The 15124-nt window shown below is 44.3% G+C and overlaps 1 protein-coding gene across 2 annotated transcripts in view; it reads left to right on the forward strand.

Annotated features, from left to right (window-relative positions):
- Positions 1–1850: 1850 nt before the first annotated feature.
- The window catches only part of LOC308382065 (protein PALS2-like), a 16177-nt gene continuing 2903 nt past the window's right edge, over positions 1851–15124 (forward strand). Inside the window, exons 1-8 of one of the 2 annotated variants that reach the window (XM_080859747.1) lie at positions 1851–1912; positions 7924–8048; positions 8539–8691; positions 9908–10060; positions 10493–10720; positions 12215–12346; positions 14093–14189; positions 14321–14389. In XM_080859747.1, the coding sequence (XP_080715873.1) occupies positions 7926–8048; positions 8539–8691; positions 9908–10060; positions 10493–10720; positions 12215–12346; positions 14093–14189; positions 14321–14389 (955 nt within the window). In that variant the 5' untranslated portion in view covers positions 1851–1912; positions 7924–7925. Of the gene's footprint in view, positions 1913–7923; positions 8049–8538; positions 8692–9907; positions 10061–10492; positions 10721–12214; positions 12347–14092; positions 14190–14320; positions 14390–15124 lie in introns of those variants that run through there. The other variant, XM_080859746.1, reaches the window with a different exon arrangement.

A 15124-nucleotide genomic window follows, 5' to 3' on the forward strand; every position in this document is an offset into this window, starting at 1 on the left:
TTAACATTCTTTGTTAAAAGTGTGTGCGTACAGCCACACACACACACACACTTGGAAACTTTTCTGCACACAGACCCACATACACAGAGTAAATATAGATTTGCAGACATGCAGATCTGAACTGCGTGCATGCCCTATAGCACACATGCATGAGAGTGAAAGACAGAAACAGAACCCAAGAGCAAGATCAAGAGCAAGCAGTGGGTACTAATGTACTCTACACCAAAACCAAGTCCATTCTGTGATCGCCTCTGTGTCTCAGACGCTCATTAGGCACACTGACTGTGGGAGGGTCAAACATTCACTCATCCACTTCCGTAGACACACAGAAACACATCCACTTACACAGAAACACATCCACTAACATAGACACACAGAAACACATCCACTAACATAGACACACAGAAACACATCCACTTACACAGAAACACATCCACTAACATAGACACACAGAAACACATCCACTTACACAGAAACACATCCACTAACATAGACACACAGAAACACATCCACTTACACAGAAACACATCCACTAACATAGACACACAGAAACACATCCACTTACACAGAAACACATCCACTAACATAGACACACAGAAACTCATCCACTTCCACAGACACACAGAAACACATTTACATTTCGCACAGATTGTCAGACTGATTCAACTTAACAGATACGTCCAAGATGGGTTCCATAGAGACTCTGTTTGCATGTTTATAATTGTGTGATGAGATTTGCGTGTGTGTGTGTGTGTGTGCATGCATGTGAGAGTTTATGGGTGTGTGTGTAGATCAGCCTCTGAATTGTTGCAGACACAATGAGTCTCTGTCATTTTAGTGATCATGCAAAACAATGGTTGAGATCCCGTTCCAGCCTGTGCAAGGACTGAGTGTGTGTGTGTGTGTGTGTGTGTGTGTGTGTGTGTGTGTGTGTGTGTGTGACGGTGTGTGAGTGTGCGAAAGAGGGAGAGAGGGAACAGGGACGGATAAGTGTGTATGTGTGTCTGTTCTTGACTAAAAGTATCTTTTCTCTGCTCTAGACTCTACTGTCTTGGGGCTTGGGCCACCGGATGATCTGCGCATAGAAGGTATACCAAGGGTTTGGGGCACTGTCTGGCACAGGTGAGTGTGAGTGTGAGTGTGAGTGTGAGTGTGAGTGTGAGTGTGAGTGTGAGTGTGAGTGTGAGTGTGTGTGTGTGTGTGTGTGTGTGTGTGTGTGTGTGTGTGTGTGTGTGTGTGTGTGTGTGTGTGTACATGCGTTTGTGCGTGTAGTGTTTGATGTGTTGGAGTGTTTAAGTCTGTGGTATCACTTAATGGGAGTCAGAAGAGAGGGAACTTGCAGGTCGGGAGAGAGAGAGAATGATAATGTGGTATTTCCTTCACAGTTGACTTCCTGCCCAGTAGCTGCCATGATCTCAGGTAGTGGCCGTGTTCTTGGCTACTTACAGATAGGGAGTGCTTGATGTGCTGGAGGGATCCCTGGTTTGTAAGCCGCTTGCTTCGTCAGGAAAACCTGATTAGCAGATGAGCTTGTTGAGTTAGTTAATTAGTTCGTTTCTTTGTTAAATTGTGTTCATAAGTACATTCATGGTCCTAATTTTGGGTCTAACTGAATATACAGAAAAACAGGAATCTGCCTGTAAATTCACTATGCAGAATTGAATGGCTTATTCTAATTTGGCTTAATGGTCAATCAGTGTTAAGGATGGATTGGTGCAAGAGCACTTACGTGAGGTCAGAAGGTCAGGAGTGGATTAAGAGTCGCTGCTTGAATTTTGGATGCAGCCCAAGGATTCCCTTCAGCATGTCCTCCATGTAACCCCACAGAAGAGTCCATCTTAACTACACATGCAATCAGTCAAATATGGATTAACTCACTGAACATGGTTGGAGCTCAACAATACTGATAAAGGTAGCATGATGATGTTTTTTTCTCTCTGATTTGTTTTTCCGAAGATGGATCTAATTTGGATCTCCTTTAACCATTAATTAACTCTCAAAACAATAACAAAAGGGTCCAACCACGTGTGTATCTTTATGTGTGTGTGTGTGTGTGTGTGTGTGTGTGTGTGTGTGTGTGTGTGTGTGTGTGCGTTTGTGTGCGTGTGTGTGTGTGTGTGTGTGGTGTGTGTGTGTGTGCGTTCAGCTCCAGACTCTGATGGACAGAGGGGGAAATGTGGGCGGGGCCTTGGCATTTAATCTGGGGAGGCAGGGCCTGGAATTTTGTGGGGCTTTTAAAGGAAGATTATAATCCCACTTGGATTTACAGCATGCAAGAGGGGGGATGGGAGTGATGGATGGATGGATGGAAGGATAGAGAGGGAGATTAGGGGCACGGGGCCAGATCTTCTTAGATCTCATCTGTGCAGGCACACTAGTATAGCAGTATTATTGTCCGCGCTAACCTGTGATCAGTTCTTTCATAACCCCTCCACCTCAACCTCAGAAGCCAATGCACCCAAACTGATCTTAGACCTGTAGGCATGCCCAGCTGGTCAGCAGTAGCTTTGCAGTGACAGGCTGAAAGCTAGAATGGTTCTGTTTGGCTGTGGTGAAGCATTGAGGTGTGACACTGCTGGACCTGTAGACCGGTGAACTCTGCAGGCCGAGGGCTGACACACTGATGTCAATGTACACCATGTATGTGTGGAGAGGGGGGACCACGGTCACACTCTCTAGAGGTGGCTCTTATATAAGAATCATACATACATCCTTACATAAGGACTGGTCCTACACAGCAAGAGAGGATTGTGGGATTGTGTGTGTGTGTGTGTGTGTGTGTGTGTGTGTGTGTGTCAGGGGAGGTAGTATTAAAGGCAGTATGTGGAGTGGATTTGTGTTCACATCTGTGCAGCCCAGTCGCTATCATCTGTCTTTTCCTTTCTGCTCTTTATCTGTGGGTCTGTCTCTCTCTCTCTCTCTTTCCCCCTTTCCATACTTTACCTCTCTCTCTCTCGTTCTCTCCTTTTCTTTCTGTTCATCCGTCTCTACACTCCATCCTGCACCTCCTTTACGCAGCTCTTTTCCTATCTCTTTTCAGTCGTAATCTCTTTGCCTTCTATCTACTTCTATCATCCCTCCCTCTTCTCTCTATCCTCTCTCTCTCTCTCTCTCTCTCTCCGTCTGAGCGCGTGCTGTAGTGTGGCCGGCTGTGCGGTTAGCTGAGGTGTGTGTTGCTGTGGTGAGTGGTCAGCCGAGCGAGCGCTAGTGTGAGATGGTGCTGGCGCTGGAGCAGAGGCTCACTGATGGAGCGGAGCCCAGTGGGGCGGCCGAGAGTCCCGAGGAGCCCGTCGAGGGGGCGCACAGCGGGGAAGGTGAGTGTGGACGCGAGGGGGGTCACAGGGGGTTGGATGTTTGGGACGATAGTGTTACTCTTATCCATTTTCCTTTTGCGACGGAGCACGGAGGGCTTTGGCTTTGAGTTACACTGATCAGGTTTCATTGACTGTGTGGCTGGGTTTCTGTGTTAAGGTTCAGTGCACTGTGTGGCTGGGTTTGTGTGTTAAGGTTCAGTGCGGCGTTTGGCACATGGATTTTGTAGTGTGGGAAATATTATCTGGCAACCTGGCATGATCACTTAATTTCATTTCCGGCATAAATTGTCACGGTCATCATGGTCAGTTGCTCTTTAGAATATACCAGATGTGATTGGTGATTAAATCCCAGCCCATGAAATGATCCTTTTGGTTGATACATTTTGTAACATTTACATTAGTCTTAGTCTGCTACAGCAGTTGTGTAACGAGGTGTGATATATGCCATAATTTATGCTTTATCTGAACCTTTTGGCCAACCATTGAGCTGGGTTTATGTTCACAGAGACTTGGGAATGTAGCAAGTTGCAGTTAGCAGATATTTTTGGCACTACTGTTGCACATGTCACATGGAGATACTAGACTCTTTAGGCAGCTGGAGAAGATTCCAGAAAGCATATACAGCTGCGGATAAAAATAAGAGACCACTTCAAAATTATCAGTTTCTCTGGTTTTACTATTTATTGGTAAGTGTTTGAGTAACATTTACATTTTTGATTTAATCTTTAAACTACTGACAACATTTCTACCAAATTTCAAATAGAAATATTGTCATTTAGAGCATTTATACATATATTTAGCAGAAAAATGACAATTGGTCAAAATAACCAAAAATATACAGTGTTTCCAGATGTCGTATAATGCAAAGAAAACGAGCTCATATTCATTTTTGAACAACACAATACTAATGTTTAAACTAAGGAAGAGATCAGAAATCAGTATTTGGTCGAATAACCTTGATTTAAAATCACAGCTTTCATGTGTCTTGGCATGCTCTCCACCAGTCCTTTACATCAGGGGTTTTCAAAGTGGGTGCCGTGACGCATGCTCAGGGGTGCCGCGGAATGGCCAAAGAATTGATCATTTAATGACATAAAAAAAAAATAATATCAATTTCAAAATTAATTGTATTGTTAGTATGTCAATTAAAATTGTATTTGGAGCACAAACAACAACAGGCTACAGTTTACTGTTGATTCAGGGCGTAACGTCAACAGTTCTTTCGTTGACTTCGTTCGTTATTCCGTATTGACAGCAGGTGGAGGAGTGCAGGTAGGCGCAATGGCTACGTTTTTAAAAGAGAGTGCATCCACCTCCACAGAAACAGACATCGGATTCGAATTCAGCAAAGAGAAACGATTATAACGACTCGTACCTCCAGTATGGGTTCACTTGGTGTGGCGAGGAAACTTGCCACACACCAGTATGCTTGCCTGGTCTGCAGGGAGACGTTGGCTAATGCAGCCATGGTGCCCAGGTTGCCAAGGCACCTGGAGACCAAGCACCCGGCACACCAGAACAGACATTGAAAACACAGAATCCCACACAGAGCGAACGTATGCTTTCTACTGTGCGTGTGTCTGAGAAGGCACAAAAGGCTAGTTTTAGTTTTAGTTGCCGAGTTGCTTGCTAAATCTAAAAATCCACACACGCAGAATCGTTCATATTACCAGCCTGCAAAAAAAATGGTGAAGGTAATGCTAGGGCCAGATGCTGCAAAAGAAATAGAAAAAAAACCCTCTCTGATAACACGATCAAACGTTGCATTGATTATATGTCGGAGGACATGGAATCTGTACTGAATGAACTACGGCTAATAAGGGGGAAATTTGCGCTTCAAATAGACGAGTCCCCTGATGGTGATGACCTCTGTGTTGCACTGTTCACAATCCCTCCTTGCATTAACAAACTCTGCAGTCAGAGACCGTCACATCTGTCCTATTCAGTTGATAAGTTGTCTGTGGAGACGAGTATAAATATATTTTTGTGAACTTGATATTGAAGGTTTGTTCCTGATATGTTTTGTTACTGACAGCTAATTTCTCGATTATTACCCATACGTATTTTGGCTGTGATATAGTTGTGAGAGGGACAGACGTTGTCTGTACATATTCTGTTCACTATTTATTCAAAAGTTCTATTAACTTAGTTGAATTAAAGAGAGTGGTTCATTTGAATAACAAAAATTAGATAAACCTCACCTTCTCAATGTAATGCCTATAATAAAAGCAGTTATAGCATATTCAACATATCACAAGGTTAAATCAAATGGCATAAAGTACAAATATGATACAAGGGAGGTTGAGAGAAAAAAGTAAAAAAAAAAAAAAAAATAATAGGGGTGCCGTGGATGGAGAGAGATATGTTTAGGGGTGCCGTGAGCCAGAAAAGTTTGGGAACCACTGCTTTACATTGCTGTTTGGTGACTTTAATACTACTCCTTGCGCAAACATTCAAGCAGCTCGGCTTTGTTTGATGGCTTGTGACCATCAATCTTCCTCCTGATCACATTCCAGAGGTTTTTAATGGGATTCAGGTCTGGAGATTGGGCTGGCCATGACAGGGTCCTGATGTGGTGGTCCTTCATCCACACCTTCACTGCCCTGGCTGTGTGGCATGGAGCATTGTCATGCTGTAAAAAAAACACTCCTCAGAGTTGGGGAACATTGTCAGAGCAAATATATATGATCAGTATTTTCAAAGGATAAAGAATGAAACAAAGGGGTCTTTGGACTTAAAGAAATGGGAACTTGACAAATATTAAGAAATGTTCATGAGCTTTATTCATGAAACTACTAAATTGCCTTGGGTAACATGGCCCTGTCACAACATGTTCTGCTGAAGGCATGCACATCACACAAACGCCAATACTACTGTGTGTAAAGAAAAGTAAAGTAAAAAGAGCGACTCAATGTCTTTAATATCAGTACATTATGCATACTAATAAAAATAATCATTTGAAGAGATGGTGTTTGAAACACAGTGGTCAGACAGTGGATTGAAGTTTGTTTGCCTTCTGTAAAATGTAGGTTTTGAGGAGAGATTTAAAGGATTGTTGATGGTCCCACTTTGTGTTGTGTGCTTGTGTATCATTACATTGTGCTCAAGTGAGTGACAATATTACTGTATACTTACAAACACCACATATTACACATTACTAACCCTAATCTTTGACTAAAAGTATATCTTGTAATTATATGCACTAATATAGGTACTTTGTGCATAATACTAAATTCATTGAGTCCTATATGCAGCCACTACTTAAGGAGTTTGTGCTTAGTCATTGTGCACTAATGATGTTTCAACACAATCACTTTAAAGTAAGTATAGTCATGATGGATATAGTCTTTGTAAATGTGGGCAATGCTTCTTCGTAGTCGGTGCTTGTCCCTTGCAGAATTTCTGTTTAGACCTGAACACTGAACACTGTCACGGTGCTTATATAGGTCCCATACTAGATCTGTATTGTGAGTCGATGCCTCCCAAAGTCATATAGGGTGGAACCATGGTCTGATACTGTATAGGGTGGAACCATGGTCTGATACTGTATAGGGTGGAACCATGGTCTGATGCTGTATAGAGTGGAACCATGGTCTGATGCTGTATAGGGTGGAACCATGGTCTGATGCTGTATAGGGTGGAACCATGGTCTGATGCTGTATAGGGTGGAACCATGGTCTGATGCTGTTTAGGGTGGAACCATGGTCTGATGCTGTTTTTTGGCCGTGATGGACTGTCTGAATCCTGTGCAGCAAAACAGGCTGATGGGTCATGTCTATGCAGTATAGAGGTTCAGTCGAATGGAAAAGGTTAATATTCATTTCAGGCTGATGGGTCGTGTCTAAGCAGTAGAGAGGTTCAGTGGAATAGAAATGGTTCATATTTACTAGGTATTGGAGGCGGGCCCTGAATTTGGCTGTATAGTAAACCTCCATAAGCTCCAATCTCACACAGCAGCAGCAGCAGCACCAGCATATGCATGAGGGATTTAAAGGGCTTTGGGTTTCCAAATACATCCACACTCCCATCCACAATAACAGCAGCAGCAACAAGAAGTTCCTTGATGTCCATAGAGAATCACAGGAACACGCATAGAACCATGCAGAGAACACCCAGAGAACACGCATAGAACACGCATAGAACACCCAGAGAACACCCCGAGAACCATGCAGAGAACACCCAGAGAACACCCCGAGAACCATGCAGAGAACACCCAGAGAACACATAATCCAGCCAACTGTCTCGCCTCACAGAGTTCTACTTACTAAGTAGAGTACAGTTGACAGGCTTGAAGCACACAGCAGCAGCAGTGGGCTCAGACGGATGAGGTGTGTGTGTGTGTGTGTGTGTGTGTGTGTGTGTGTGTGTGTGTGTGTGTGTGTGTGTGTGTGTGTGTGTGTGTGTGTGTGTGTGTGTGTGTGTGTGTGTGTGTGTGTGTGTGTGTGTGTGTGTGTGTGTGTGTGATTGTCTGTGTGCGAGTCAGTCAGTCAGTCAGTCAGTCAGTCACTACATGGTTCTGTGTGCACAGGCCTGTGACTGAGGATATGTCTGCTTCCATGTGTGTGTGAGTTTATGAGCTGTCCGTCTCTGTCCCTGCTCCTCCCCACAGCTATGCAGCAGGTGTTGGAGAATCTGGGCGAGTTGCCTACCTCCACCTCCAGCGGGGCCAAAGACCTGGACCTGATCTTCCTGCGTGGGATCATGGAGAGCCCAATCGTACGTTCACTCGCTAAGGTAACACACACACATGAAGAACTTAGTCAGTGTGCTAAAACCAAGGTAACATGCTCATCTACACACACACACACGCTCACAGCCCAGCGTCACGCTAACCTACCCGATTAACAACAGATTAGCAGCTATGTCCGATATGATGGAGATGCAGGGAAATTATACTAAAACTTGATGTAACATCTGCATTGCGCAGTGTGTAAACTAACAAAGCTTTTTAACTAACATACACATACACTGACACCAACTTATCTTCTAGAAGATATGGACGTTTAAGAACTTTCTACTGACTGAGGTCAACTGTAACTTTAAACTGGGAAGAGTAGCCAATGAGGTGTAAATAGAAATAAACATTGTGAAATGAGTGCGTCGTGCAGTGGATTCATCTGTGTGTGTGTGTGTGTGTGTGTGTGTGTGTGTGTGTGTGTGTGTGTGTGTGTGTGTGTGTGTGTGTGTGTGTGTGTGTGTGTGTGTGTGTGTGTGTGTTTCACAGGCTCATGATCGTCTGGAGGACGTGAAACTGGAGGCTGTGCAGGAGAATAACGTTGAGCTGGTGAATGACATCCTGGGAGACATCAGCGGCCTGACTGTGGATGATGACGGCGCGGCAGAGCTCACCAAAATCCTGCAGGAACCCCACTTCCAGGTAACGAACCCACCACCACCACCACCACCACCACGGATGTTTGGTTTTCTTTAGCCAACGTGTATCAGTATTGAAAGATGTATAGCATCATTGGCTCTTAATCCACGTGTATCAGTATTGAAAGATGTATAGCATCATTGGCTCTTAATCCACGTGTATCAGTATTGAAAGATGTATAGCATCATTGCCTCTTAATCCATGTGTATCAGTATTGAAATATGTATAGCATCATTGCCTCTTAATCTAACTGTATCAGTATTGAAAGATGTATAGCATCATTGGCTCTTAATCCAAGTGCATCGTATCTTCCTCAGCCCTGGTGATACACGTGCAGCTAGATGGAATGATGGATTAGTGTTGGTGTTCCCTACTGTGCATTTAGTCTGTGTTCTGTGTTACGGGAGCAATCTTCCTGCCATTGCGGCTCTCTTCCTCAGGCCATTAGTGAGCAGAATGGGCCATGAGTGGTTGGGCAGGCGCCATTGTGGGCCGTTGGCAGCCATCTAATGATCCTCCCAGATAACCTGCATTTGGAGAGAGATTCAACAAGAGCATGGGAGTGTGTGGGGGGGGGGGGGGGGCTGTGTATCTGTGTGGTGGAGAGAGGGAGGGAGTGAGTGAGTGAGTGAGGAAGTGGTAGTGAGTGACTGGGTGGGGGAGTGAGTGGGTGAGGGAGGGAGGGTGGGAGTGAGTGGAGGAGTGTGTGAGTGTGGTAGTGAGTGAGTGAGTGAGTGAGTGAGTGAGTGAGTGAGTGAGTGAGTGAGTGAGTGAGTGAGTGAGTGAGTGAGTGAGTGAGTGAGTGAGTGAGTGAGTGAGTGGGGAAGGGAGGGAGGGAGGTGTTATTCAGGTCTAAGAGGGTGTGCAGCTGAAGCAGGGAGAACTTGAACCACAGTAGTGCAGGGCCGTTCCTGACTTTGAGGAGAGCAGGAGAGAGAGATTGTCTTTAGTTACAGAGGGTGGTTACTGGTTCTTCTGAGGGCTCCTTCACGTGGTGGAGATATTCATGAAATTCGGATATTTTTTATGGAACATGTCATACTTGAAAGATTAGCAACCATTTAAATCTGAGAAAGGACACAGACAATGTTACTGAAGGAACAGGAGCCCCAGAACCTGCTGTTGTTAAATCTTGTCTTCTATCTGAATCTGTTCACTCTTTCATCCTTTCATTTTCTTTCAGTCTCTATTAAGACTCTGTTCACTCTCTCTCTTTCAGTCTCTGCTCGAGGCCCATGACATGGTGGCATCTAAGTGCTACGAGGCCCCTCCCCCACAGGACATGACCAATGACGCGCTGGTAAACAGTGCCCTTATGCAGGCCGATGCAGTCAGGATGATTGGCATCCGCAAGAAAGCGGGAGAACCTCTGGTGTGTGTTATTTGTGTCTGTAGAGAACCTCTGGTGTGTGTTATATGTGTCTGTAGAGAACCTCTGGTGTGTGTTATTTGTGTCTGTAGAGAACCTCTGGTGTGTGTTATATGTGTGTGTGTATGGACTTAAGTGCGCATGCCTATCTGTGAGATATAGGGGGGGAAAGCAGAACTGTGATTGGTGTGCTGTGTTAACATCTTCTGTAATGTAGCTTGGATCTCCTTTTAGACATAGGCTCTCAAGTATATACAAATACGTAGTACACAAACAGAAATGCAACATAGACACAACACTGTGCTGTGCTGTGTTTATTCTTACATTTTGATCTGTTTGTGTGTATGTTAACACAAGTTCCTCATTTTAGGATAAGTATGTTTCATATTTGAATGTGTGTTTGTGTCTCTGTGTGGTGTGTGTGTGTGTGTTTAGGGCGTGACATTCCGCGTGGAGAAAGATGACCTGGTCATCGCACGGATCCTTCACGGCGGCATGATTGACAGGCAAGGCCTGCTCCACGTGGGTGACATCATAAAGGAGGTGAATGGGAAGGACGTGGGCAATAACCCAACAGAACTGCAGGAGATGCTGAAGGAGATCAGTGGCAGCATCACCCTCAAGATACTGCCCAGCTACAGAGATGCCCCCGCAGCCCCACAGGTACACACACACACACACACACACACACGGGTACAAATGCACTTTCTTTCCATGCCTACACACTGTTTTACTCTCAGGAGGAAGTGGCGTCATGTCAGATGCTATCCCATAATGCATTGTGACAGAAGAAGAGCATCGGGAGTCCTATTAATCACACTTCACTTGATATCTGGGGCAGAGAGACCCACACATGCAGTCTGCAGTAATCCATTGTGTCCAGTAGTGATTTCCTCTTCTCACTGAGAGGTCTGCATGGAGCTGTGTTATCTAGTTACAAAATGTGCCTTTTTGTCCCAGATGGCACCGTTAAAGTCCTAGTTTGTTGTTTTATGGCTCATGCTTGTAAATAGCATGAAAGTGTTGGATAGTATTTTTTGAGGGATTTGGTACTTCTTTGATTGTTGGTTTTTGACACTATTTGACCTCCAGCAGAGTGTTGGCCTAGATCTAGCCATCTGTCTGCATCCAGTGTGGTGCGAGTGGGGTAGGTCCGAGGCAGCTGATAGTCCGTCCTTGTTGCCTCTCTCCCCAGGCGGCTGGAGCACTGCAGTCTCTCAGCACGACACACTCGGACCGTCAGGCTGGTCCCAAGTGTCTGCTTGGACTGATTGTGAAACATATCCAGCAACAAGGTGGCACTGACAAAAAAAAACCTACTACTGCTTACTTGAGCCTGTGGTATTTCAATACTGTGTTTTTATTTGTATAAAGAGCTTGCAAAGCTAGGAGCTGTGTTGCTGGAGTTAGTAGTTACGCATCTACTGAACATGAAGCTGGCTGGAGCTGTGCACTGATGATCCACTGGTGTTTGAGTGCACTTATGGCTGCCACTATGCTGTATCTCCTTCATGCTATGATAAAGATATGGACTAGGGGGCGACGATGCACCGCTGCCCTCTGCGTAGTGCTCTGCTAACAGTGTGAGGTTCCCAGTGCTGCTGACCCTCCAGCTCCCAGTCACACCCCTGACCCACTGCCTGGCTCTCACACCCTCCTCTTGCGGCTGCGTTTGCCCCCAGAATGAGACCCACCGAGATTTCTGTTCTGTTGCTTTGATATGTTTTTTTGGCAAAAATGTGCATGTCTACACTTCTGTGGCACTCCGTTAGCCCTGACCGAGGCTCAGAATGTTGTGCTCGTACAGCTGATGAAGGGCTTTTGTTTCAAAACATCCTGTTTCTCAAGAAAATGTGCACTACTTTGGAACCCCTCTTACTTCCACCCCACAAACCTCGGTTCACTTCCTGGATTTGTTCTGATTATATGTACAGGCACATAAAGGCACATGCATATTATATTTGCACCAGCCTGTTATTGTTATTGTATTGTTCTCCAAAAATGTTATTGACATAGGTAAGGTCCCCATCCATGAGACCTGTTAACAGCTAGGCATTAGTGATGTCTTTTCACCGATCACCTAGGGTTTTTTTTATTAATGTTTGTCATTCAGTCCCTCCTTATCCAGTTGTAATCATTGCCCTGCTCTACCCACAGGTCTATGTGCAGCCTCAGTTTGACTACAATCCAGCCAATGACAATCTGATTCCGTGCAGAGAGGCGGGTATAGACTTCAAGCGAGGGGACATCCTACAGATTGTCAACAGGGAGGACCCCAACTGGTGGCAGGTGAGCCCCAATACTGCTCAACATGAGCATGTTTGAATGATGTTCTCTTCTTGTGAGCATGTTTTAATGGTGTTCTCTTTAATGATGTTCTCTTCTCATGAGGCCTAGGGAAAAAAAAATTGTGTTTCCTGTTTCAGCCCTGAAAAAAGTTAGGGTATGTAGGTAGGGATTATCTTTTTTTTTTTTTTTTTTACAATTGTGATGGACCGAGCCTCCGGTAACCATCTATCCGTGGGTATGGCCACAAGCTCAGAGTCAGAGTAAAGTTTTCCATTTTTTTTTGGTTTATTATTTTTCAAAAGTTCAAGTATCCAAAAGTAATTTCACAAACTCATTAATTTCATTCCATCAGGCATTCACAAATCTCTTATTTCCACAGCCCATATAGAACCACAGACAGCAATAATTTTATTAGTTGAAACTATGTCAGATTTCATTTTCATATCCAATTGACCCTTCCGCGACCACTCCCCAAAACAGTAACTGATCAATCATAGCATAGCAACGGTTACTAAGCTCGGGACCTCAGTCAAGCGAGCCATTTTGATGAATGGAAGTCAATGAGAGAGACGTCTGCTCGAGAAGAGAAAATGAAACGTTTCGCTTATGGAGTGTGTAATTCTGACAGCTGATATCCAAAAAGGCTGGAGGGAGGGGTAACATTTTATCCCTTCCCGAAACCCAAGACCCAGAGAGAGAAATGCCTGCTGTGGATCAAACAATGTGGACGACCCCCCCCATCAGCTGAATGTCAGCAACGTAAACAGAAGCACCTACGTTTGTTCCAAGAAGCTATGTCGCTAAAATCTGCCCCCTGCATCGAAAACGTGAGAAAACCCTTGCTTAAAATACGATTCAGTTTTACCACCTTACATGTTTGCGTAGCGGCGACTGTGTAGATAATAGAACACATAAACATAGCTGGAATGAACCTGTTAGCCTTAGCATTTGTCTGTCTACAAACACGGCATGTAATGTCGTGGTTGTAGCCTATATAAGCATATTGCAGACTCTTTTGCCTGCTTCGATCTGAGATCTTGCCGTTTTTCCAAAAAATGCTTGTGATTTCTTTGGGTAGAGCTGAAATTGACACGGTTGAAAACATGTTGCCACGCCATTCATACCAATGCTGAGAACCTGGGAAACGTGAATGCTTGACTGATATAGCAACCGTTGCTAAGGGGGGCGGAGTTTGCGGAAGGGTCCATTTGAAATCTCTATCTGTCTGCAATACCGCTCGCGGCCACTACGCAACTTCGGCGCTCTCACACTTGCCATGCGTACACAATAATAGAAAGCACACGCAGCATCTACTGTTTCGGCAAACCTGGATACAGGGCTGTTAACGATGTATTTTTCGCCTGGAAGTCTCTAGAAATCTGACACCTTATTCAATTTCAAGTTTAATTTAAGAATCCTCCTGAGAACACTTCAGCTGTGTTCAGAGATATTTTCTGACTATGGTCTTCCGAAGTCCGTAATAAAACGAAAATGAATTTTTTTTTTTTGATTGACAGGGAAACGCGGCCCACCCCCAAAAAAAAGCTAGGGTCGGCAGTTTTTTTTAGGGTCGGTCGGGAAACAGGAAACACAATTATTTTTTATCTAGGCCTGAGCATGTTTGAATGATGTTTTCTTCTCATGAGCATGTTGAATGATGTACCTGCACAGATACATACAGTATGTTGGTGGATCAGTAAAATAGTGACTGAGGATCTGATGGGTGTATGATGCCTCTGTCCCTAGGCGTGTCATGTGGTGGGTGGAGCGACAGGTCTGATACCCAGTCAGTTCCTGGAAGAGAAAAGAAAAGCCTTCGTTCCTAAAGACTGGGATGGGGCAGGTAAACACCCTAATGCATACATATACACACTCGGAGAGCGTTGAGCGAGAGATATCATGCTGCTATGGTATGAAGCTGTATAGTAGTGTGACCAAGTCATCATGAGGAATGTGTCTATCCTGGCCTCCTAGGTATTCTCTGTGGTACGATCACTGGTAAAAAGAAGAAGAAGATGATGTATCTCACAGCCAGAAATGCAGGTAAGGTGACTCCCAGGTGCACAAGCCGGTTTCTTAATCAGGACGTTGCCCCCAAAGTGGGAAATGAAGAGTTTAGTTGGTCATGATCAATTAGTCCTGTGTCATCGGCCTCGACCAATAAGATGTTGTTTTTTTTCATCCTCTGGTGTTGTCACAGAGGACTGGTAATTGTTGCTTTAGTTGTCTTGTTAGGTGAAGCAGGACTCCATGGATTCATATTTGCTAAATCTAAGAACTTGCACTAATCTGTTAATTTTTTCTTCAACTTCCTTCCGTCCGAAATACGGATAAAACAGAGATTATCATTAGCATTAGCAAACGCCTCGACTCTTGGTGTTTAGATATCTTTACATATCAAAGAAATCACCAAAACAGCCTTCTGTCATCTTGAAAATATAGCCAGAATCAAAGGATTAATGTCCCAAAAAGACCAAGAGAAGCTCGTTTAGGCTTTTTCCAGTTGTGCATCGGCTTCCAGTTAGCTACAGCATAGATTAAAGTGCTGCTACTAGCCTATAAATCACTGAATGGTTTGGGCCAGAATACATCTCTGATATGCTTCAAAAATCTGAACTGTGGATGGCTCTTGGGTCCAGAGACTCCAACCCAAACATAATAAAGCAGCATTCAGCTGTTAAACAACTGCCAAGATCTTAGATGTGCCCCAAATGTAGCACATTTTTAATCCAGGTTAAAAATATTTCTCTTTTCATGTGCGTATGATTAAGCTCTAAA

Source organism: Sprattus sprattus (genome assembly GCF_963457725.1).
Source record: "Sprattus sprattus genome assembly, chromosome: 20".
Taxonomy (NCBI): domain Eukaryota; kingdom Metazoa; phylum Chordata; class Actinopteri; order Clupeiformes; family Clupeidae; genus Sprattus; species Sprattus sprattus.